Source organism: Curcuma longa, chromosome 5 (genome assembly GCF_044706935.1).
Source record: "Curcuma longa cultivar G26 ecotype Majalengka, Jawa Barat chromosome 5, ITB_CL_G26_1.1, whole genome shotgun sequence".
NCBI classification, from domain to species: domain Eukaryota; kingdom Viridiplantae; phylum Streptophyta; class Magnoliopsida; order Zingiberales; family Zingiberaceae; genus Curcuma; species Curcuma longa.
In genome coordinates this window covers 6,136,957-6,158,814 of record NC_133865.1, presented here as the reverse complement: position 1 = coordinate 6,158,814, position 21,858 = coordinate 6,136,957, and the positions used below count along the sequence as shown (strand labels likewise).

The window sequence follows — 21,858 nt, the reverse complement described above, 5'->3', positions numbered from 1 at the left end:
TGGTCTATTTCGAAGTTTCTTTAAGAAAATGAGATTGTTGCCTAATACACCATGCCTAGTTCACCGGACCAGAATGATGTGGTTGAGAGAAGAAATCAAACTTTAACCGACATGGTTAGGAGTATGTGTTGTAACTGCAAACTTCCTAAATTCTTGTGGATTGAAGCTCTTAAAACGACAATGTATATATTAAACTGAGTTCTAACTAAGGTTGTTTTAAAGATGCCATTTGAGTTGTGAAAAGATTGGAAATCAAGTTTGCAACATATACGTATTTGTGGATGTCTGTCTGAAGTAAGAGTTTATAACTCGCGAGAAAAGAAATTTGACCCAAGGACTATAAGTGGGTATTTCATTGGATATGTTGAAAAGTCCAAATGATATATATTTTACTATCCATCTCACAACACTAGAATTGTAGAATCAAGAAATGTAAAATTTCTTGAGAATGACTTAGCTAGTGAGAGTGATCATTCTCAAGACATAGATTCTGAGAAAAATCATATTAATGATCAGCCACCTTAATTATTCAAGTTTGGTTAGGCTATCATTCACACCTCTCAAGCACAAATGGATGTTAGACAGCCAATTAAAGAGATACTACAAAATGTTGATGAAAATCTAGTCGATCAAACCAATAATAAAGTAGAATAAGAAAGTGTTCAACCGATTGAACAACAAGTTCCTTAAGATGATAACTTAAGAAGATCTAGTTGAATTAGAAAATCAACAATACCTAGTGACTATGTTGTGTATCTACAAGATTAAGATTTTAATTAATGGAGTCGAAAATGACCTTGAAACATTTTCACAAGCCATAAGTTGTAGTGAATCATAATTTTGGTATGGTGATATAAAAGAAGAATTGAATTCTATGACATCGAATGGAGTCAAGGATCATGTCGAGTTGCCCGATGGTGCAAAAATCATAAGATGTAAATAAGTCTTCAAAACAAAGGACTCATTAGGCAATATTAAGAGATATATAAGGCAAGATTTGTGGCTAAAGGATTGACTCAAAGGAAAGATATTGACTATAATTAAAGAGATTTTTTTGTCTCTAAAAAGGATTCCTTTCATATTATTATAGCATTGAGTGCATATTTTGACTTAGAGTTATAATAAATGGATGTGAAAATAACGTTTCTTAATGGAGATATAGAGAAAGAGATTTATATGAAATGACCAGAAGGATTTTCCTTTAGTAATAGTGAGTACTTGATATGCAAGCTCAAGAAATCCATATATAGATTGAAACAAACTTTCCGTCAATGGTATTTAAAATTCCATAATGTCATTTCTTGATTTGGTATCTTGGAGAATGTTATAAATCAATGTATATATCAAAAGGTCAATTGGAGCAAGATTTGTTTCCTTATTCTCTATATGGATGCTATTTTACTTGTAACAAGTGATAAGGATTTACTATATAAGGTAAAATAATTCTTCTATAAGAACTTTGATATGAAAGATATGTGTGATGCATCTTATACCATGACATTAAGATACACGGAGACAGATTTTAAGGAATCTTAAGCTTGTCTCAAAAAATCTATATTAACAAAGTTTTAGAGAGATATCTGATATTTACCAAATATAGCTCCCATTGTGAAGGATGACAAATTCAATATGGATCAATGTCCAAAAAATAACTTTGAAAGAGAACAAATAAAAAATATTCCTTATGCCTCTGCTGTTGAAAGCTTGATGTATGCTCATGTCTGCATTAGACCTAACATTGCATTCGATGTTGCCATGTTGGAAAGATATTAGAGTAATCCGGGTATAGACCATTGGAAAATTGCAAAGAAGGTGATGAGATACCTTCAAGAGGCTAAAGATTACAAGCTTATATTTAGACGAGCTAAGAATCTGTAAGTGATTGACTACTCTGATTCAGACTACACCAGCTGTATTGATTCACAAAAATCAATTTCATGATATATTGTTATGTTAGCTGGTGGAGCTGTGTTTTGGAGAAGCGCAAAGCAAACGTTGATTGCCACTTTCACTATGAAGGCTGAGTTCGTATCTTATTTTGAGATGGCCTCACATGGTGTTTGGATGAAGAGTTTCATTTTGGAGTTTAAAATTATGGATCTATTTCTAAGCCATTGAGGATATATTATGACAATTCAGCTGTTATCTTTATGGCTAAGAAAATATATAAAAGTGGGAGTCAAACTAAGCATATCAATATTAATTAGTATCTTATGATTAACTTATGATGGTAACAAATCCCTTACAAATAGTGACCTTCAGGGTCTGAACACACACACTTTCAAAAATAATAACATCATCTATAGAAGATGTTTGAAGTGTTTAGAAGACTCTAAAGCATTAAGCAACACAAAGTGGTGTTCAAGGCATTCTTTAAATATCAATGGTTGGAGGTAACAATCGATCCTTTTTTCTATTCAATTATCATGCTTATTTAGTACAAAGCATGAAGCAAATTTCTAACAATACGAAATTGAATTTTTAAATCATAAATCAAGCACATAAGGAAAAAAATGAGAATAGTAAAGATAAGTAAGATAAAAATTTGAGAGTATTAGAGAAAAAATCAGAATATATTTTTTTAAAAATTATCAAAGGTATAATTAAAATGATATTACCATATATTTAGATGATAAATGTAAAATCGAGTTCAATAACTGAGGATGTAGTATGAAATAGAGCTCCATAAAGATTCATATAACCTCTTAGGTATTTTATCAAAGTCTCAACAATTATCATAGGACCCATCACACTTTCATAAATTATTTTTTATTAAAAAAATATTTTTATTTTAGAAAAAAAATATATCCTTTAATAAATATCAAAATATATATAGTACGCTCTTTAATAATTCCCAAACTCTGTGTGGTAAATACCCAACAGTACCTTATTTGATCATCTAGCACATATAAAAATAAAATAAAATAAATACTAAAATTTGTTGTTTTGCTGCCGTTATATTAGCATATTTATATATCTATACACACCTACCTCCATTATTTATTCTTGATTAAATATTAATTTTATTTTAACAAATATCATATGATCATATTCATTCGATCGTCGTGATCACCTCCGTCGTCGTCTCGTCTGCTTGCTTCTCTCGTTCTTAAATTTCTGTGCCTCTGCTCTGAGCGCTGCTAGCTAGCTGCTCAGCACCAGGCACGCGGTGCGCTGCATGCGGCCAGCGCACTGGCCGGGCCTAAGGCCTAACGCCTAAGGCCGTGCCAAGTGCCATCGCTAGATCTCTCATCCACGTTGAGAACCTTCAACTCAAGACTCTCATCTACAGTCACTCTCAACTCGACCCTGCACTCTCACAAAAACAGCTCCAACAGCACACATCAACATCGCGCTACAGCAGTTTCCTCAGGACCATTGGCATAAGTGGCTAGTGTGGTGGAGAATGACAAGTCGTCATCTCCTCTCTTCGAGAGCCATGCATGCAGTTCAGTCGATGCAATGCAATGAATTCTGAAGCTCCAAACTCCAATGTGTTTTACGCCACTGACTGACCACATCGTGGAGCTAGCTCTGTGCATGGCTAGCTGCTGAAAAGTCCATTAAAGTTCAAGCTATAGCTACTTAATTACGTATAGCTCATAGCTGTTCTTGTCTGTCCGTAGCTGTGCACATATATACAAAACCCTAGAAAATTTTGGCGTACTTGAAGTCTATGAGCAAAGGCTGGTTAGCCAGAGACTGTAATATATGCCCAACACATGGATTAGGGTTTTGATGATGAGCTTGCAATTCTCAAACAGTAATTTTCAACAATTAACATTAAGTGGAATTGAATTGAATAAGAACATTCATTCTTTTGGAGGAACAACAGATAACAAATTAAAGGAAACCACACATAAATATTATATTTTAGGAACAGTAGTGCGACTTGATTATTATTGTTCAATTATTCATGCATGCTTATTATCATATGATTCTCAGAAGAAACTCTGATGACCTAACTGGCCTCCTGCTGGTGCAACTGCTGGTTCATCCACCTGCTCCTCTTGTTTATCGCTATCGAATGTTGTTCCAAAATGGATGTGAGGAAAGTGAGCCCACTGCCAAAGAAAAGATCAGGAGAAAATTATGTCATCTTATTATTGCTCTCATCTTGAGAATTTTATAAAAAGTAATCTTGCAGAAACAAATTTATTAAGAAGAAAATAGGTTAAAGCATATCTAGATTGATCATCAAAGTTTACTGTACTAAGGAACTATTTGACTATATGTATCAAATAGTTTGCTCACATTCTTTGCTGCAGTACTGAAAGCTTCTCTGTGGCTGATGTCTGGATTGTTAGCCTTTATTCTTTGTATTTCCTCCCTGCATAATTCAGAGGCAATAATCACTGATTTAAATTATTGAAAAACTATTAATTTAATTGGTCTCACATTGAGTTGTTTGAGCTGAAGATTGGGAACAGATTCAACTGTTTCAAATGAAAAATTTCTGTATAGAAAACTCACTTGATAAACTTGTTGTATGCAGAAGGAACACGCTGCCTCTTCTCTGGTGCTGTTCAAGGGGGGAGAAAAATAAACCAAGGAATTAATTAGCTACATCCATCCCTAACTACAACCTAGCTCCTTAATTTCCAACTAAATGTGAAAAGATGCAATTAAGTGTAAGTAATTGAATTGAAGGCTTACGGCTGATGGGGAGCATCTGTTCTTGACCCCTTGACACTGTGTACAGTAAGGAAGTTGATCCGCATTCCATTCTTTGTTCTTGTTGCATGCTTCCTCTCTGCTAAACACATCAAAATAATCACAACTAGTCCTTCTCTTTACATCGTATATCAATTAGCTTACGATCAAAGATGCCAAACCTGGAGATGATCATGCGAAGGGAGATTGTGAAGCAAGGCTCCCAGGTTGACAGACAGCAAGTTAGAGCAGTGCCCACATCTGACTGTCACAATGTTAGTGATGTTCACCAAGCTGTTCCCAGGAACACTTACCTGCTCAGGCATGTACATTCCATTATTCATAATCAAATCACTGAATGTTTTTTACTAGTCGAGAAGTGGAGAAGGAAAAGAGCTAGTGGTGATCTCTGAATGAAGCCTTCATGGGTGTGTAAGCTTTCACTTTGCATTTCCCAATGCCTAGCTATACTTTTTGGAGGAGATGATCAAGGTGAATGTATGAATGCTCAGAGTTTGAGAACAACAAAAAATAAAAGAGACTGGTTTCACTTCTTTTTAAAGCTAAGAGATCTGCAAAGCTCAAAGCTTTTAGGGTTAGATTCTCAAACTATACCTTTGCAGTGGATGCCTTAGTGGAAGATTATATATATATAAAGTAGTCCATTTGACAAGATAGGAGATTGTATTATAAATTATCAGGAATATAAAATCAAATGCTTTAATTTAGCTGTGCAGCCATGTATATAAAAATAGCAGTCAAGAATGTCGAAACCTAGGAAGAACCCTAGAACTAGAACTAGACCTAAAAAGAAGAATCCCTGTGATTATGCCATTTGTACACATGCACACATCTCAACAATACTGAACATATATACTGTTCGCCTTCTTCTTTTTCCACCAAAAAGCCCGAAGACCAAAAGTTGATCGATCGCGAGCTATGAACAAAAGAACAAATGATCAATATATATATATATATATATGTACCACAAGAAGGGTGCCGCAGAAGTGGCAGTGAAGATAGCAAATGTGCTCAGGCAAAGCTTGGGCTGACATTATGCTACAGGCCAGTCGATCGATCGATATATCTCTCTTTCTCTACTCGATCGACGACGATGAGGGAACGGAAAAGGAAGGGTGGCTATATAGGAAAGGGGACCTGCCCTTATCTCTTCCTCCTTGCCCTAATTTGCTTCCGTAGGCATGTAGCTGAGAGGTGGATCAAAACAATGACATGAGCATGGTGTTGGGTGGGGTATGATCAGGGGGGGATTGGTATGGTGGCCGAATTATGTTGGAGCGGCCATGATTGAGACAATAATGAGTGAGTGGAGAGGAGAGGGGCTTCTACTGCCTTGATTTCAATCCAATCTCTGTAACACTGTAATCCACAGGCATGAAGCATGTGAGGAAAGAGAGAGGAGAGAGAGAGAGGAAGGAAGAAGTACACAGTAGTATTGTATGAATGATTAATCCTGAGATCATAATCGGATGATCAGTTCTTTACTATAATATTTTTTTGGAAAAGGATACAAAATGGACCATTAATTCTTCCTGACAAAAATCAGGAACCCTAGCACTATCAGTGAGAAAGAAAGAAAGGAAGAAAGAAAGTGATGAATTTTTCTTCTTTTTCTTTAATCTTCTTTTTTCTGCGGCTGCCTTTTGAATTGAATTTCAGACCTCAAAGATATACAACTGAATTGGTCCAGTAAAAGGACAGCTTAATTCATGAAGATCTTTTATATAGGAAATAGCTATAAAATATATATAAGACAATCATGCACTTAAGAAATTGATTAAAGAGCTAAATGAAAAGATTAATCTCAAGTTAATTAATTTGTAGCTCAAGAGTTGCAATCAAGAGTGCGACTTGGTTATGCTTGGACTATGAATTATTTCCCATAGCCATGGCTTCACCTTTCAATTGTTCAGGTACTTTTAAGTGTGACAAGACTTTGTAATATATCTTCTCTCCTTGTCTCTTGTATTTGTTCTTTAGCATTTGGCTCGACTGTTAAAAAAGATATATTATATATATACTATTGATGATAAATATTATGTATCATCAAAGTGATGGGTCGATGTATATATTTTTATTATGGCCATGTGCACTGCTCAATGTGTCCATAGGTGGACAAGATATTGAGTATCTTGTAGGGTAATTGTTCATGTAGTGTCACATAGATTGGACACTTTAATTTGGATCCAGAGCACATGCATGGTGATTAGAACCATGGAGGTGATTGATCATGGATAGAAGTGTATAGTTTGGTGAAAATGGAGCATGAAAAGTTCAATTTGTCTAACCTTCAAGTCCTTTCAAGTAAATTTGGATTTGTTTGTAAGTGTCTTAGTCACCAATGGCGGTGGAGTTAGAAATTATAATCTATCTAAATTAAATAAAGTTCTATATATATGAAAAAGAAGATCCCCAACTATTCGGGTGAACAATGAGCTACAATAGAACTAAAATGGTTAAATATATATAAAAATTTTGGACTTTTTCCCTAAATCCTAAAATGTACCCCGAGGCTAAAGCCTAATGTGTGGGGCCGTTAGGATAGCGGATTCTACCTTTTTTGCAGAAGAAAAATAGGTTAACACATACTCTTCCCCCCTTAGAGAATTAGCATGTTGTTTGGAAAAGATATAAACTTGTGGAACTTAAAATAATATTAGACAATCGAAAAATTAACTTATACGTACCTCCAATTAAACAATATGTTGAAATACTTAAGAGTCTTGATATATGCCTAAAGGAACCTCGTGCCTTGTTTAATTTGATCATGATAAAACACTAGCTTCTTTAAAAATCCAGATAGAAGTTTAGGTTTATGTCACTCGATGTTTTTCAAGTGTCTTTCTTTTTGTCTTGTAGACTCATTTGCAACTGAGCGATTGTATTAACCTCTTTTGGTAATAAGGTAAGATTCTAGACTTAAATTTCGTCATTGATTACATTTTTTTGTATTCATGAATTAATATACTAAAATATGGATTTATTTCTTACATCTTATGAAAATGATTGAGAAGCATCTATAGACCTAACTACAAAGTCGAAGGTGAGATAAGAGGGCCGACATGCTCTTTTCAAGTCGTGATATTTTCTCGTAAAAATGGAATCAATGGATAGCTTAGGTTGAAACTTTTCTAAATATGTGATCAATTTTAATTTTTCGATGATGAACAATGATGAATCAATCGGTCTAACGGGCAGTGAGTTTGAGACTATTTTGATGAAGAAACAGGGAGAAAAATAGATATTAATTAGATATATTTTAATTTTAATTAGTATTATTTTTTAAGATATATATATTATATATAATAATAAATTTTATTTTAAATTTGAGGAGGGCGGTCACCTCCCTCGTATGTTCTCACTTGGCTACACCAATGACTCAACATGGGTATTAGAATCGTAGGCCGCAATATGATATACTCCACCAAGTATAACTTGATCCATCTAGGTAATTGTATTTCATGCTGCTTCCCATAGCTTTTTTCGTCAAATAGAGAAAAGGCATGCTTTAGTCGAACTATGGTGCTGTAGAGAATCCACCAATAGCTCTTTTCTTAGGACATGTGAAGCAAGCTTTAAGGCCTCATTTAATTTGTAAAGGAGTTTGAAAAAAAATTAGAACTTCATAAGGTGGTGTATATATATACACTTTTTCTTTTTTCATATATATATATATATATATATATCCCTTTGTGCACGACTGTGGCATTACCACCGTGGCAGGTGCCAATAAGCTTTTTTTTTTTTTTTTTTTCGTTATCTTTGTTGTTTTTCGTTTCCTCTTGCGATGTTTTCCCTCTTGTGCTTCAATTCTCCTAAATTAGATTTTCCCTCGTCGTGATGTTGTCCTTTGCAGGATAAGCAATAGTAAATTTGTATAATCTAAACAAGGACATACAGATCAAATATGGTAGAATAAACATATAAAAAAGTGATCAACGGATAAAGAAAAGAGCACATGACAAAAATAATAGGGTTGGTTGTATATATGTAAACACAAATTTGTGGATCCCACTGCATGTCAATGGGACCCACTTGTATTGAGTGTGTCATGCTACATTCATACTATAATTTTTCATGCTATTTATCATTATTCCATGACAAATTAGGACTGGTTGTAAGTAAAAAATTTCACTTGTCAAAGGACAAATTGGACTTAATTGGGTTGTCATTAATTTTACGAAAAGTCATGATCATCCACTCGACTCTTTCAAAAGTGCATTTGGTATACTCACATCATAATGTTAATTTCGATATTAAAGAAAGTATTGACTCAATAATTTTTAGAGACCAATGTGTCAACTTATCAACAAATATGATTATTGAAGATATAATATGGAGGATCTGAATGGTTAGGTTGTACAGAAAGAGAGATTAGAAATTTTGAGAAAGAGATAAGGGGTGAACAAAAACGTATTGATGGCGAAATACTAGTCAAGTTATTTGCATTTGAAAAAAAAAGAATTCAATTGTTTTCTTTGATTACGAGACTCATTTAGATAATAATTTTAATAGATGTTTTTGGATGAATCATATGTCAAGGACGACATCATGTATGAAGGATAACTTTTTAATAAAAGTAATATGAAATATTGATATTTTTAAGATGAAAATTATGAAAAAAATATTTTTTTTAAATGAAAATACTTTTTTTTAATAATAATAAAAAAGTAAGGTATTCAATTTTCAATTTTGGGCGGAGAGTATTTTCAACCGACTTAGTTGAGTCCGAGTCCGAGCGCACGAGTTAAACCAACTCGAACGAGTATCCCTTCCTCGCGTAAGCCCCAGACCGGACCCCCAGCGACCGCTGAGATGTGGCGGCGAAGCATCCAGACGTCGGCACGATGCTCCGCCAGCAGCGCCGCCGCCGCCGCCCTGCTCTGGCGCTCCCTCGACCGAAGATCCCTATCCTCCGGAGCCACCTCCGCCGTCGACTCCATCATCGTCCGCTCCCTCAAGGAACACTACTTCGAGGTCTCCAAGATGACTCCGCCGCCGGTACGTTTCTCCCCTTTTCTAGGGTTCTCATTCGCTGCTTTTCAACTAGGATTCTCGGATAATAAACCTCCTTTGGCTTCTCGATGCTCAGAAAGTGAATCCACCGGCGGCCTACTCCATTGTGAAGGGCGCGCTGGACCGCGACGGCCCCGTCCTCCGCAGAACCTTCAAGGAGGAGGAGATCTCGATATCCGTGATGCGACTTGCAAACATCCTGCCTTCTGGCACCGTTGATGAAAGAGGCGATGACTCGATCAGCCAGTTCTTCCTCCACGTCGATGTGTCTAAGCTTGGGAAGGAGAAGTCGATTCAGTTCCTTTGCGGGTTGTATCCAGACGCCGTCGGGATCCACTCCGTGTGCCTGCGACCCAAGGTCTCGGAGCCCGCCGGGACGAGCAATATGGCCAAGTACGAGGGTCGCGTGTTTCAGTATGCTCTTCTACTCACTCAATTCTTTACCTTTTCTTCATTTCCTCTTTCACCCTTTAGTATCAGTTATTCGATTCTGTTTTCTATTTTTTTTCTGTATAGGAGATATTATCAACTTTCTTTGCTGAGCTTTAATACTTTTTCTGGATAATGTTCATGGTGTTTTTAGTGAATTGATCAGATACTGTGGTTCTTTTTCTGCACCGACAGGAGATCCTGGTTCCCTTTTTCTTTTACTAGTGTCATTTTTTTTTACAAAGCAGCATCCACAAAATAATTAAATTTATATTTTGTTTCAAGCAACTGTGGGCAGAGTCTAGTACCTTGTTATAATCTGTTAGTATTTTCATTCCGTGAGCATATACAGTTCTACAAGTTTTCTTGTTTCTCTGTACGTCATTACTTGACTCCAATAAACTGACAGCACAACTATGTTATTTGGACTTGAATATCAGTCCTCATCATTTCATGCCCTAAGTTGATCCTTTCCCATGATAGGGAGTGAGTTCACTTAGTGACACAGCAATCTCAGTACTGGCCACCAAATAAAACTTGCCATCTATCCAACCCCTCCATTTTTTATTGGTTTATAAAACAACAAGAGAATTTTATTAAAACAGATATAATAAGCATAGTAGCAGTCAGATGTTGAGAAGAACAGAGATAGTTGGAAACTACAATAATCTAAATGCGAAACAGAGAGTAAAGAAATGAAAATTCAAAAGGTTTAATTCGCAAGAACTCCAACCCAACAACAAAGGCATTTTACATTATGTGCTAACTGCCCCAAATATCTGCCACAAAAGAATCTGGTGACAAACAACAAGGGAGTGTTAGTTGGGAAAAGATGAGTGAGAATCCAACTGTATGAAACAGAAGAAAAAGGGAGGATGGAATATCACATGCATTATAATCACATTTATATTGGTTAAATATTTCACTTGTTTATCTATTGAGTGTGGAACTTATAGGTTCCCCGTACTCTCCAACACAACAGGGTGGTACATCGCATGTGCTCAAATTTGGGTACAACTGTCATAGCACTAGTGGTCCAAATTGCACATTTACTGGCAATCAATTGTCATCTGGAGGTTGATATCGAAGTTTAGTTAGATTCACCTTTGTTATGATACTCTTATGTTCACCATTGTTACAACTCAATGCACATCTTTATTTCATGCCATCACTCTTATGTTCACCATTGTTACATCTCAATGCACACATTTTCTTTCCAACAATCACCATTTGACAACTATTATGCTAAAAGAAGGGTATGCAAATTCAACAAATTAGTGAGCATGCAGATTTTCATATTTTCTTTTCAACACTTTAGCTGTTTTACTTTGTTAATAGGTGGATAGGAGAGAGGGCTGGTTTAGAGAGGTCTGTGATTGAATGTACATGCTTATCTTTTTCTTTAGTATGAAATATACACTTACCTTGTGCAAATAAAGAAAGTATTTCTTCAAAGCTTAATCCCTACCAACTGAAGCTTAAGACCTATTCAATGAAGCTTAAGCCCTATCAACTTGAAGATGCTGGAAAGGCTAGTATTTGGAAAGCCAATTTTCGTTAGGTTGATTTCATTAAATTTTCTTTTTGCGATTGCCATATCCCCACTAGCATTTGTTTGGTCTAGTGGGCCTACATCTCATCAGCAAGACATGGAGTATGGATGCTGATCTCTTTCACCCTTCTTAGCCTGCTCAAAGGGCCATTTTGGCCAATTGTGCTTAGAAGAATTGTGAACAGGCGATCGCTGGAGAAGTTAGAAGATTATTGAGAAGGTCAATACTAATATTTTTTTTTAGTTTACTAGAAATTGAACATGCTTAGGTCGTGTCTGTTCCATGAGCTTACATGTCACTACAGCACAAATGCATGAAACTTTTTGGTTTATCTGCACTAAACTACGCCTGCCACTTTCCTGCAGAATATCCTTGAAATCATTTGGAGCTATCAGTATAGCTTTCATATTCTGTGACCAGAGCGTCTGGCATTCTTTTCCTTTAGTAGTTAGTACGTTTATTTCTCTAATAATCACAAATGTGGATGGTTTAAGTTGAATTTCCCTTCTATATGCGGATCTTGGCCTTCTATGTCATATACAAACATGCCCTTTGATTGAAGCATTTGTCACTCAGACGCATGTTTATGCTCAGATGATTAAATTTTATGCCTGTGGTCGTCTTTTGTCTAGCTACTAGCGGTAAACAACAAGAAAGACACTAATAAGTTGGTTTAAGTAACCTCTTCTTAAGCTTAACATGATAGAAGTTTTGAAAGAAGTTTGCTCAAGTGCCTATTATAGATAACATCACACTTTTAGCAGAACCAGTTCATCGAGATGCTTATTAATGCGGTACAATACAATGTTTTAATCACTGTTATTGAACTTCAGGGAGCTAGATCAAAAGATCAGGAATGCGCTCCATATCTTCATACATAGACGCGGCATCGACGAGAAGCTCTTCCCATTCCTGCAAGCATGGCTATATGTTAAAGACCATAGAAACCTCATGCGCTGGTTCAAGAGCGTTGGCTCATTTATCAATGGAGCTAAACCCTAATTTTTGTTGTTCTATACAATGTACTGCCTGTGCTATTATTGCAAATGCTTGTTTCAAGTGAGCGAAATGAGGCACATTTAGGCTGTTATTTTCATTTTTATTTGCAAATTAACTAAATAGGATATGCCATCTATAGTTTGATACTTTTCAGTTTGTAAGAACTTAGAAGAAAACTTCCAGAAAACATTCCCCAATTCAAGAAATTTACATATACAAGGGGAACTCCCTAATGGTGAAAACATGAGCAAAAGTTTTTCACTCATAAAAAAATTAGATATCTAAATTATAAAAAAAAATTAAAAAAAAATATGGAGCAAGAGTTTCCCAACACATAAAAGTGATTGATTGATAGATCAATGATGGTAGACCAATGAATGCCCCTAATTGTCAAAATCTCATCATAGTCTAATTTGAATGCCACTATTGTCTCACCTTTTCATAAATAAAAACATTTCAATGACAAATAATTGTCTCGATGGCCTTCATTATTCGGTTCACCAACTAATTTAGAAGAGGGTAAAAGTTTGAATCTCGAGTAGTAAAGATAATATTCTTTTTTGATCATGATCAATTGTAAGTTTTTGGTTTATTTTTTTATAGATGATTGTGAGATCGATTTTGTGGGATTGTGGGGGTGGAATTCCTTCTTTCTCAAAAAAAAAAATAAAAAGTGAAAATAATAAAAATACAAAAAAGACAAATTGGAAAATATCTTTTCCATGATTTTGTCTGTGTGTCTTTTCGAAGCAATAAAGCGAACCTATTTACTCAGCCACGCACTCATCGATCGTCTACAGCTTGTGTCGAGCGAGAATCACGGGACCCGCCGCTACCTACAGTCACGAGTCGGGTACCGAATCGAGTACGACGTGGTGAATAGCAAAGTCTCCCGGGAAAGCACGTGTCGCCGGTTCAGTCCTCGGGCGACCAATAGTATTTCGCCACGCATGTGTTCCTGATCACGAAGTATGATATTAGGTTGTAGCTTAATTCGTAGAAAAGGTGAAATTTGATACTCGAAGGACAAAAGTGAAAAGTTACCTTTTGCCTTTTATTTTATTTATCCGTTATCTAAATTGAAAAATAAAAAACTGGCGTGCTAACTGCTCTCGTCTACGGAAGGGAGGAGAAAAAGAAAGCGAGAAAAGACGAAGCGGAGCAGGAGAAATTGCCGGCCACAAGCGAAAGGAGGCGAAGAGAAAAGTAGAAAAGGGGAGGAGATCTCTAGAGATGGTACGTCCCTCGAATCGATCTCCCGAGGTGAGTTGCGGAATCCACTCCCTCCTGTGGGTGTGGGATTTTTCTAAGTGTTGACTTGGATGCCAGATCTGCTTTCTTGCTTAGTCTGCTGCCGTCTTCTTGATTCCTGTCCAATGCAATTGAGATCTTCGTTTGGGTTCTGCCGCCTCGGAGGAGGGATCTTTTGTCGTTACTAATTTTTGCTGCATTGGGCGGCGTAGGATCTTCTTGGTACTCCAGTTGAATCGCGCTTTCTTTGCTACTTTGGAGGAACACGTAATTGAGATTTTTGTTTGGGTTCTGTCACTTCAAAGGCGGGACTTTTATTATTATTATTATTACTTTTCCTTTCCCTCTACTTTTCCCTGCATTGGGTGCCATAGGATCTTCTTGGCACTCCAGATGAATCTCTATTTCTTTACTACATGGGAGGAATTTTTAGTCTTATTTTGATCTTGCCACATTGTTAGATGAGTGGTGCGAAGTGCCTGTTTTGAGCTGAAAAAGGTCAATTTGCTAGCTTGGAGTGAAATGGTTGCTGCAGGTTGGAATTATTTTGAGTGAGAATTTCCTCTCTTTACTTGACTACGATTTGGTTTAATCCATGCTCACAAACTTAGCCACTTTACTGTATTTGGGTTGTCGTCAGTCTTTATACACTTGCAGAGGGGTATTTTACTTGTACATTTGGTCTTAATTAGTTGTTTGAACCTTTTGTTTTTTCTTCTCGAATCACTATCTCGTGCTTGGATCTGATGATATTTTCGTCTTTCTTTCTGCATTCTTGCTTGGTGTTATCTGATTATCCTGCGATTCTTTTGAGATTCTGATCCACTCCCTTCAATTACTTGGATTTCATTTTGTCAACTTTCCTTTTCCCTGCTCTAGTCAGAAAGTCAAGCACGAGCAGTGTTGGTCCAATTTCTCTTATTTGAGGCTGAAACTGAGTGTGATTGTTCTAGTTCCAACGTAAGGCATATGGTAAGGTAGGCAATTGGTGACTCAACTACAGTCAAAGCGTTAGTTTTTGAGTTAGCTAATTCTAACCTGCCTTGATATCCATTATCACATCTTTTTGCATTTGAGATATTTGTCCTGAGAAGGGAAAGATAATACAAGACAAACTTTGGATCAAATAATGAACATGCCTCAGCAAAAAATAAATGGAATAATGCATTATGAAACCCAGGGTGCATCAAGAAGACACCATCTCTGTATATCTCCTCTCCACAATCTTGGTACTTGCGACACCTGTAATTTTTGCCATGTTTATTTTTGCCATGATAATCTCATATAATATAATCATCTAATCCAGCTTTCTTCACATAGATTAATCCAGAACAGGTGGCCTATTATTCAGCAAAAGAACAAACTTATTCCATGCTAACATTCACTCAAAAACTTCTTTTTAACTGAATTGTCCTATACTGATATATTGCCTGGCTTTATTAGATTTGGTTTAGATTTTGAGGGGCTCATTTTTCTTAAGTGATTTCTGTCCAGTTGAACTTGTCTTAATTCAAATGGTGCTGAATGCTTCTTTCCTATCTGAACTATGTATATTGGACAAGAAAACACTACTGATGTTGCTGAGGTTTCCTATTTTGGGGAAAAAGTTCCAATCTATACTTTGTCCCTGCTAATTCTATCCCATTGGTTGCATAAACAATGCTGCAGTAAATTCCAAGAAATAACTTAATCAACTAGAATCAGCTAGTTTTGATTGATTAGTAACGCTTCCTTGCCAATTCCAGTGAATCAAAGGTAATTGTCAAACTTTTTTTGGACGTTTCAGATGAGTATGAATTATTGGAAATTTTCATAAAATTCATTTTCCCTGAAGAACATCAATCCTCTTTCAATGTCTGTCCAGAATCTAGGTCTAACTAAACCTAGTAGCAGTTTGATTCTAATCTTAACTGGAAACTGAACTTTATTGGTACAAATGCCTTTATAATGTCCTGAACTCCACTATATATTCTTCTATTTGCGATAGTATAATTGTTTAACATTTGTTCTAGTTTGCACTCCAGATTGTTCTGTATTTTGTGCAAATAAATGATGTAATAGTCTGTGATTTGATAAATCTCTTTATCCAATGACATTCATATTCCTATCAGGATCACACTATTGGTTGTTGGATTGTAATTTCATTGCCATTATTTTGGCAGGTTATTGTCTGAAGCTTGACTGGCAAGCATAATGGGTTTCTCTGCAAAGTGGCTTAGATCATTAGTTGGCATAAGGAAACATGAAAAAAATCAATATCTGGAAAATGATGAAAATGTGAGTAAAATTCTTTAGATGCAACTTTTATATTAGTTTGCCTCCATTTACATCTGTAGCACCATTATTTTTTCTGGTGATGAGTTTAATCTTGTTCGTCTTGGATTTTGGCTTTCATCTATAAGAATAGGACAAGGTTTTGTTCCAAATCAACTATATGCCAAATCAATAAATAACAAAATGGAATAATTGTGAAATTTCATTCCGACCCAATTTGGGTATTAAACTATTAATCATGTAGAAAGGCCCAAGACAATGTTGAAATTAATGAGTTGAAACTAATTGTGTAGACATTAAGCTTCTACAAATAACCATAGAATAGCTGATGATGATAAACCATCAAGGAAGATGGACATGTGTTATTACTTATTAGGACTTGAGTCACATATTATTGATTTGGAAATTGAAATAATTGTGGTGTCTGGCAGTATCCCTTGCTTTTTATCATCTTTACATCTCTATCTTATATTTTCTTTAGATACTGTTGCAGTATTTTTGTCCATATACTTGTTATTCGCTGCTTCATGGTCTGAATATATTACAGAATAATTTATCCGCTAATAAATCACATGGCCAGAAGAAAAATTCTGTGGCTGTTCGAGAGGCTGTGTTTGCTCCTGGTACAGGAGATGTGAGCATCCAGTCAGATTCACACTCTGCTTCCTCTCCTGCCACATCAAATAACAGACAAACTCAAGAAAAAACAAGAGAGGAGTGGGCTGCCACAATCATTCAAACTGCTTTTCGGGCGTTCCTGGTATGAAAATTGAGTTTGTCTGTTGTACTGCAAATGCCATTAGCAATTTTCCTTAATATCAAATTAGTCTTATTTTTTGCTGTAAATAATCTTTACAACAATACGAGGCACTAACTGAGTGAGATATGCAACACTAATCATGAAGTAGGACCTTCTATGAACTGTTTTGTTTTTTGTGATTGTAAATCTCTTTCCATTTCAGGCTAGAAGAGCTTTGCGAGCTCTTAAAGGGCTGGTCAGATTGCAAGCCCTTGTCAGGGGTCATGCTGTGAGAAAACAAGCTGCAATAACTCTTCGCTGCATGCAAGCCCTTGTCAGAGTTCAGGCTCGTGTAAGAGCTAGGCGAGTTCGCATGGCATTAGAAAGTCAATTGGGGCATCAAAAGGCTCAGGAACAGGAGTCAGATGAATCTCATGTGAGAGAAATAGAGGTAAGCTGCCAAAACACTACTGATGGCTATACTCTGGATAAGACCAATTGTATTTCTTCTTTTTCATGTATTGTAACTAACTGACTGCAAAGAATGACTGCAAAGCCTATTTCTTTCTGTCAGTCTTTATGAGTTTGTAGTCCCAACTGCCTAAGCAATCAAATTAGAGGAGTATTTTAATGTATTTTCCTGGTATCTAAATCATGTGAAGCCATTTATCATACACAACAGTTAGTTAAATGCAAATTGATATTATTAGAAGTTGGAATTGGAACCAATGACCTTGTACTTACCATCTGAATTTTATTGCTACTTTCATTTATTAATTGCCTTATGACCACTCCCTATCTTCTGCACCCATCTTATATCTGGAACTATCTTATATAAAATCCTTTTTATAACAGCCAGAGGTATTCATTTGGAGGTTCACATGCTATTCTTTTCTGTGCTTTCCCAATTACTACACTACAAAAGGCTTTCTTAATGATATCATAGATTAGTCCAGCATGTGCCAAATTTTATGAAATTTTGACTTTTTTTGCTTGTGACTTTGTTTCACCAATATAAATTAATTGATGTTTCTGTTTAAACAAATTTGAGAAACTTCTGTTTGACAATTTAATACAGGAAGGCTGGTGCGACAGTGTTGGCTCTGTGGAGGAGATTCAGGCAAAGTTGTTGAAGAGGCAAGAAGCTGCAGCCAAGCGTGAAAGAGCAATGGCATATGCTCTCACTCATCAGGTATCCTCTATGAGAACATATATCATGTAGAAGGAAGCTTGATTATGAAGTTCAGAAGCTCGATATGTTCATTCTTTAGCCTTTACCATGGCAATGTATGAATTTAGGCTAGTTTAGCTTATGCTGTCCCTTTTTAAATTGTTCCCTCCAATTCCATCAAAAGGAAGAAAATAGTAGTAATATATATTTATATATATTTTTTGATTAATATATATATATATATTTTCACATATATATATATATAACAATTTTTTTTTTAAAACCTTTTTTTTTTTTCAGATCTAGCATAATTTTTATAAAATATCTAAAAGTCTATCACCCCTTAAACTTCTGTTAGCTTATGTTAAAAGGTCGACATTGGTATTTTGCCAACTTAATAAAGTGCACACACGAATCTCGATGAAGATAAAATATGTTGTTTGTCCCTTACTATGCTAATACCCTAAAATCTAGAAACCCATCAGTGGATTCTAAATGTTAGGCGTCAATGTTGGCATCTCACTTCGTTGAGTTGGTAAAATGCTGCTGTCACATCAACTTTTTAATGATAGTTAGATGGAATTTTAACAGGTACTACGTTTTAACACATTTAACAAACATTATGTTAGATTTTCAAGAGCATGTAAAGATTATGCTAAATTTGTGTATTAACATAAGAATTTTCTTTTTTAGGAAGATCAAACATCTTATATATAAAATAAATTTATTATAAAATGGTGCCTAATTGATGATGACAAATGTTCTTTTTTTAATTTGAATCCTCAAATTCCAAATTCCTTTTTCTTGAAGATGAAAACCAGCAGCAGTTTCCATGAACCAAATTGTGTCCTTTTCCATACTCTTTTATCCTGTATCTTTGTTTGGCTTCGCAAATCTTTGTTTCTTTGTGCTTATCTATGAAAGATCATTTTGATTTTACTAAAAACACATTTTCCCTGGGTACTGGATGAATTGACTAATGGTTGTTTGAATTATAACCACAAATGGCCTAAAAATTTATATCTATATGGACTAACGCCAGTTATATATGGCCCATTTTATCTTCATTAATCAAATTAGGACTAACAACTTATACATGCCCTGAATCTATTTCTCTCATGGGTTTTCCCACTTTTAGATCGTCATGCACTTACTCTTAGTGTCCTGTTATTCCACTATCTTCATGTCAGATAACCTATGTTTGTCCCTTATTAGTTCATGAAGTGTCATGCTAGGCACTTCGCAGGCCTTCATATTCATAATTAGAAACTGATGAACCTGTGAATTGCCCAAATTTTCTTCTCTGATTAGGATCCTAATTCCCTGTCCGGGAGAATCACATATCTTGGGATTTGTGGTACTATTTATTCTGCTTTAATCACACTAGAGCAACAGGCACGTCTGAAACATTTGAATTCTTTTCATCATTCAACCTAGATAACTCATGATTCACTTTGAATCTTATTCTATGTTAAAGATTTTTAAAAACAACAAAATGGATTGCCAAGACAATATATATATATATATATATATATATATATATATATATATATATATATATATATATATATTGAAAAGAATTTTTAAGATTAGGAGAAAAATAATAAATCTATACTTTGTTTTTTTTCTAAAATCCTTTCCTTGTTTGAGTTCTAAGTAAATTAAGAAAAAAATACATTAAGGAAAAGGAACTAAATCCTCAATTTGACCGAAGACGAATGCAAATTTTCCACACAAAAATTCTCTTTTTCCATTAAATAATTCAAGCAAAGAATAATTGTTCATAATGTCTTATTGGGTTGATATTTTTATGGTAAAACTACTGGAAAGATTATTTGATAGTTTGTACGGACAGTCATTTGTTTCGCCTATAACCTTTGTGCTATATGATCTTTCTATATCTTTCTGTTTTTCTACAGCAAAGAAAACCAACATAAGACCTAGCACGGGACTAAATCTTTCTTGTGTCAATTCAATATGGCATTCTTATTTCCTTTTTAAGTATGTTTTGTTTGGAGCATTTTACTATTTGCAAATATTGAGCAGCTGTCAAGTGTGCCAATTCCTGATAATATCCCTTCTAATTCTTGTTAATGACTTCACTTGTGCTCTAGTGGCAAGCAGGTTCAAGGAAGCCAGCTGTCCCTGCAGGTTTTGAACCAGATAAAAATAATTGGGGTTGGAATTGGTTAGAGAGATGGATGGCTGTACGCCCGTGGGAGAATAGGTTCCTTGATATTAATCTTAAAGATGAGGTTAAACTTAATGGAAATGGAGCAGCTGAAGGAAAGGCTGCAGTCAGCACAACGAAGACTCCGTCCAAAGCAACTGGCAGAAAACCCATTTCAAGTTTCCAATCCAATTCCCTAAACCATAAAACCATTCCTTCAATGTCTGAGGGAAGTGGTTCTTCATCAACCAGATCTGCCAGCTTGATGACCTCTTCTTCCCTTCGTTCAGGCATGCCAAAACAAAAAACACCTGAGGAGGCTTATGGAGAAGCCACTTCCCGAGTTTCTGCAATTGGTTCTAGATCATACAGCAATCCAAAGGAGAGGACTTCTCAACTGGAATCACAGGCTAAGAGGCTGTCCTTACCGAACAGCGGTATGAAATTTCCCAGAAACATATCATGCTCAAACTTTATCTTGTACACTCCATATTCATTCAATTGCAGCAGTTGCTTTTCTTAAAATCAAACATCATTTCTTATTCTCTCTTATTTATCCTGTATTACGCTTCTCTTGGTTGCTATCTTATGGTGTTTGTGCTTCTGATCTTCTTACCTTATATCACCTTTCCGAATAGTAGTTAACTTATCTAAACAGCCATGTTGCTGAAGTCTCTTCCCAAGAAATATGCTACTTTTACGATTGCACTATTAGTACATCTTTTCTTTTACAATTTGATAAACTTCTTTCCTTACCAAATAACACATTTGTTACTTTCTTGAATCAACCATTCAGCTAGTTTTTGAGCTTGCTCACAAACATGTTTTGGTAACATGCAGGCTTAGGAGTTGGAACTCAAGCTCCCCATAAAGTTGCAACCAACCGGTCAGCAAATCAGAAGCCCCTCAAGGACAACACAAAAGTTTGAAAGGGATGGATGATAAGGAAATTCCTTGAATCCAGCTTAAACAGAGGAAGTGGATTAAGACATGAGAGTCCAATTTGAGTTTTCTATTTGTTGTAGTAGTATCTAATCCTAGGATTTTGTTTCTGTGTATCAAACATTCTATTGTACATATTTACATGAGCTCGGTCGGGTAGTTCACGATCTGTGTACTGTAACGTATTACTCCGTATACGCGACTTCAATCGATCAGATCACCATGTTGTACTACGCGTTGTGATGTTTACTATTCTTAAGTTTCATGCAATATTCTATGTAATTCTCAGGTTTTATCGAGACAATTATGGGCACTCTTATTGTCCCTCTTCTGTATGGCAATTATTAAGTTACTAAATCTAAACAGATTCATAAGCTTTTGTGTGTTTTATGTGGAAAAGCCTTACACTTTTGCATATGCCACACTACTATACACTTCAATTTATGTTTATTCTGGAAAAAAAACATTTGAAATTAAATTTTACTCACATTCTTAAAATTATTCTTCTATTTGTTTGAACTATTTTTATTGACAAACAATCTGGTTGATTTGTTTAAATAAAAAGCACTGGATAATACTCAATTCCAATCAATGCCTGGAAGAGGTTATTGGGCCCGAAGTCTCTACTCTCTCATTGGTT

The 21,858-nt window shown here is 35.5% G+C and overlaps 3 protein-coding genes across 8 annotated transcripts; 2 read left to right on the top strand and 1 right to left on the bottom strand.

Annotated features, from left to right (window-relative positions):
* Nucleotides 1–3,858: 3,858 nt before the first annotated feature.
* Nucleotides 3,859–5,741, bottom strand: LOC141829660 (protein YABBY 2-like). Its single transcript, XM_074717183.1, has 6 exons — nt 5,640–5,741; nt 4,836–4,967; nt 4,657–4,753; nt 4,474–4,522; nt 4,255–4,330; nt 3,859–4,064 (listed from the first exon to the last, which is right to left on the bottom strand). The coding sequence occupies exons 1-6, from the start codon at nt 5,706–5,708 to the stop codon at nt 3,942–3,944; spliced, it is 546 nt and encodes a 181-aa protein (XP_074573284.1). The 5' UTR covers nt 5,709–5,741; the 3' UTR covers nt 3,859–3,941.
* A 3,724-nt stretch (nt 5,742–9,465) lies between these two features.
* Nucleotides 9,466–12,762, top strand: LOC141830013 (mitochondrial acidic protein MAM33-like). The gene is made up of 3 exons (XM_074717483.1): nt 9,466–9,675; nt 9,767–10,104; nt 12,506–12,762. Exons 1-3 carry the CDS (start codon nt 9,490–9,492, stop codon nt 12,672–12,674), a joined length of 693 nt encoding a protein of 230 aa, XP_074573584.1. The 5' UTR covers nt 9,466–9,489; the 3' UTR covers nt 12,675–12,762.
* A 1,020-nt stretch (nt 12,763–13,782) lies between these two features.
* Nucleotides 13,783–21,500, top strand: LOC141829323 (protein IQ-DOMAIN 5-like). Of its 6 annotated transcripts, none has more exons than XM_074716769.1 (7): nt 13,783–13,907; nt 16,085–16,199; nt 16,744–16,956; nt 17,159–17,386; nt 18,014–18,127; nt 20,221–20,713; nt 21,117–21,500. In XM_074716769.1, the coding sequence occupies exons 2-7, from the start codon at nt 16,116–16,118 to the stop codon at nt 21,203–21,205; spliced, it is 1,221 nt and encodes a 406-aa protein (XP_074572870.1). In that variant the 5' UTR covers nt 13,783–13,907; nt 16,085–16,115; the 3' UTR covers nt 21,206–21,500. The 6 variants fall into 6 exon arrangements, with proteins under 6 accessions (XP_074572870.1, XP_074572874.1, XP_074572869.1 ...); XM_074716773.1 differs by having other exon boundaries at nt 13,783–13,934; nt 16,777–16,956; XM_074716768.1 differs by having other exon boundaries at nt 13,783–13,934.
* Nucleotides 21,501–21,858: the final 358 nt, after the last annotated feature.

Coding starts and splice junctions, on each gene's coding strand:
- LOC141829660 (XM_074717183.1), bottom strand. CDS start 5,708: ATGTCAGCCCAAGCTTTGCCTGAGCACATTTGCTATCTTCACTGCCAC. Junction 4,968..5,639: donor TCTGCGGCACCCTTCTTGTG/GTACATATATAT, acceptor ATGCCTGAGCAG/GTAAGTGTTCCTGGGAACAG. Junction 4,754..4,835: donor CTTCGCATGATCATCTCCAG/GTTTGGCATCTT, acceptor TGTGTTTAGCAG/AGAGGAAGCATGCAACAAGA.
- LOC141830013 (XM_074717483.1), top strand. CDS start 9,490: ATGTGGCGGCGAAGCATCCAGACGTCGGCACGATGCTCCGCCAGCAGC. Junction 9,676..9,766: donor CCAAGATGACTCCGCCGCCG/GTACGTTTCTCC, acceptor CTCGATGCTCAG/AAAGTGAATCCACCGGCGGC. Junction 10,105..12,505: donor TACGAGGGTCGCGTGTTTCA/GTATGCTCTTCT, acceptor ATTGAACTTCAG/GGAGCTAGATCAAAAGATCA.
- LOC141829323 (XM_074716769.1), top strand. CDS start 16,116: ATGGGTTTCTCTGCAAAGTGGCTTAGATCATTAGTTGGCATAAGGAAA. Junction 17,387..18,013: donor CTCATGTGAGAGAAATAGAG/GTAAGCTGCCAA, acceptor AATTTAATACAG/GAAGGCTGGTGCGACAGTGT. Junction 20,714..21,116: donor GCTGTCCTTACCGAACAGCG/GTATGAAATTTC, acceptor GGTAACATGCAG/GCTTAGGAGTTGGAACTCAA.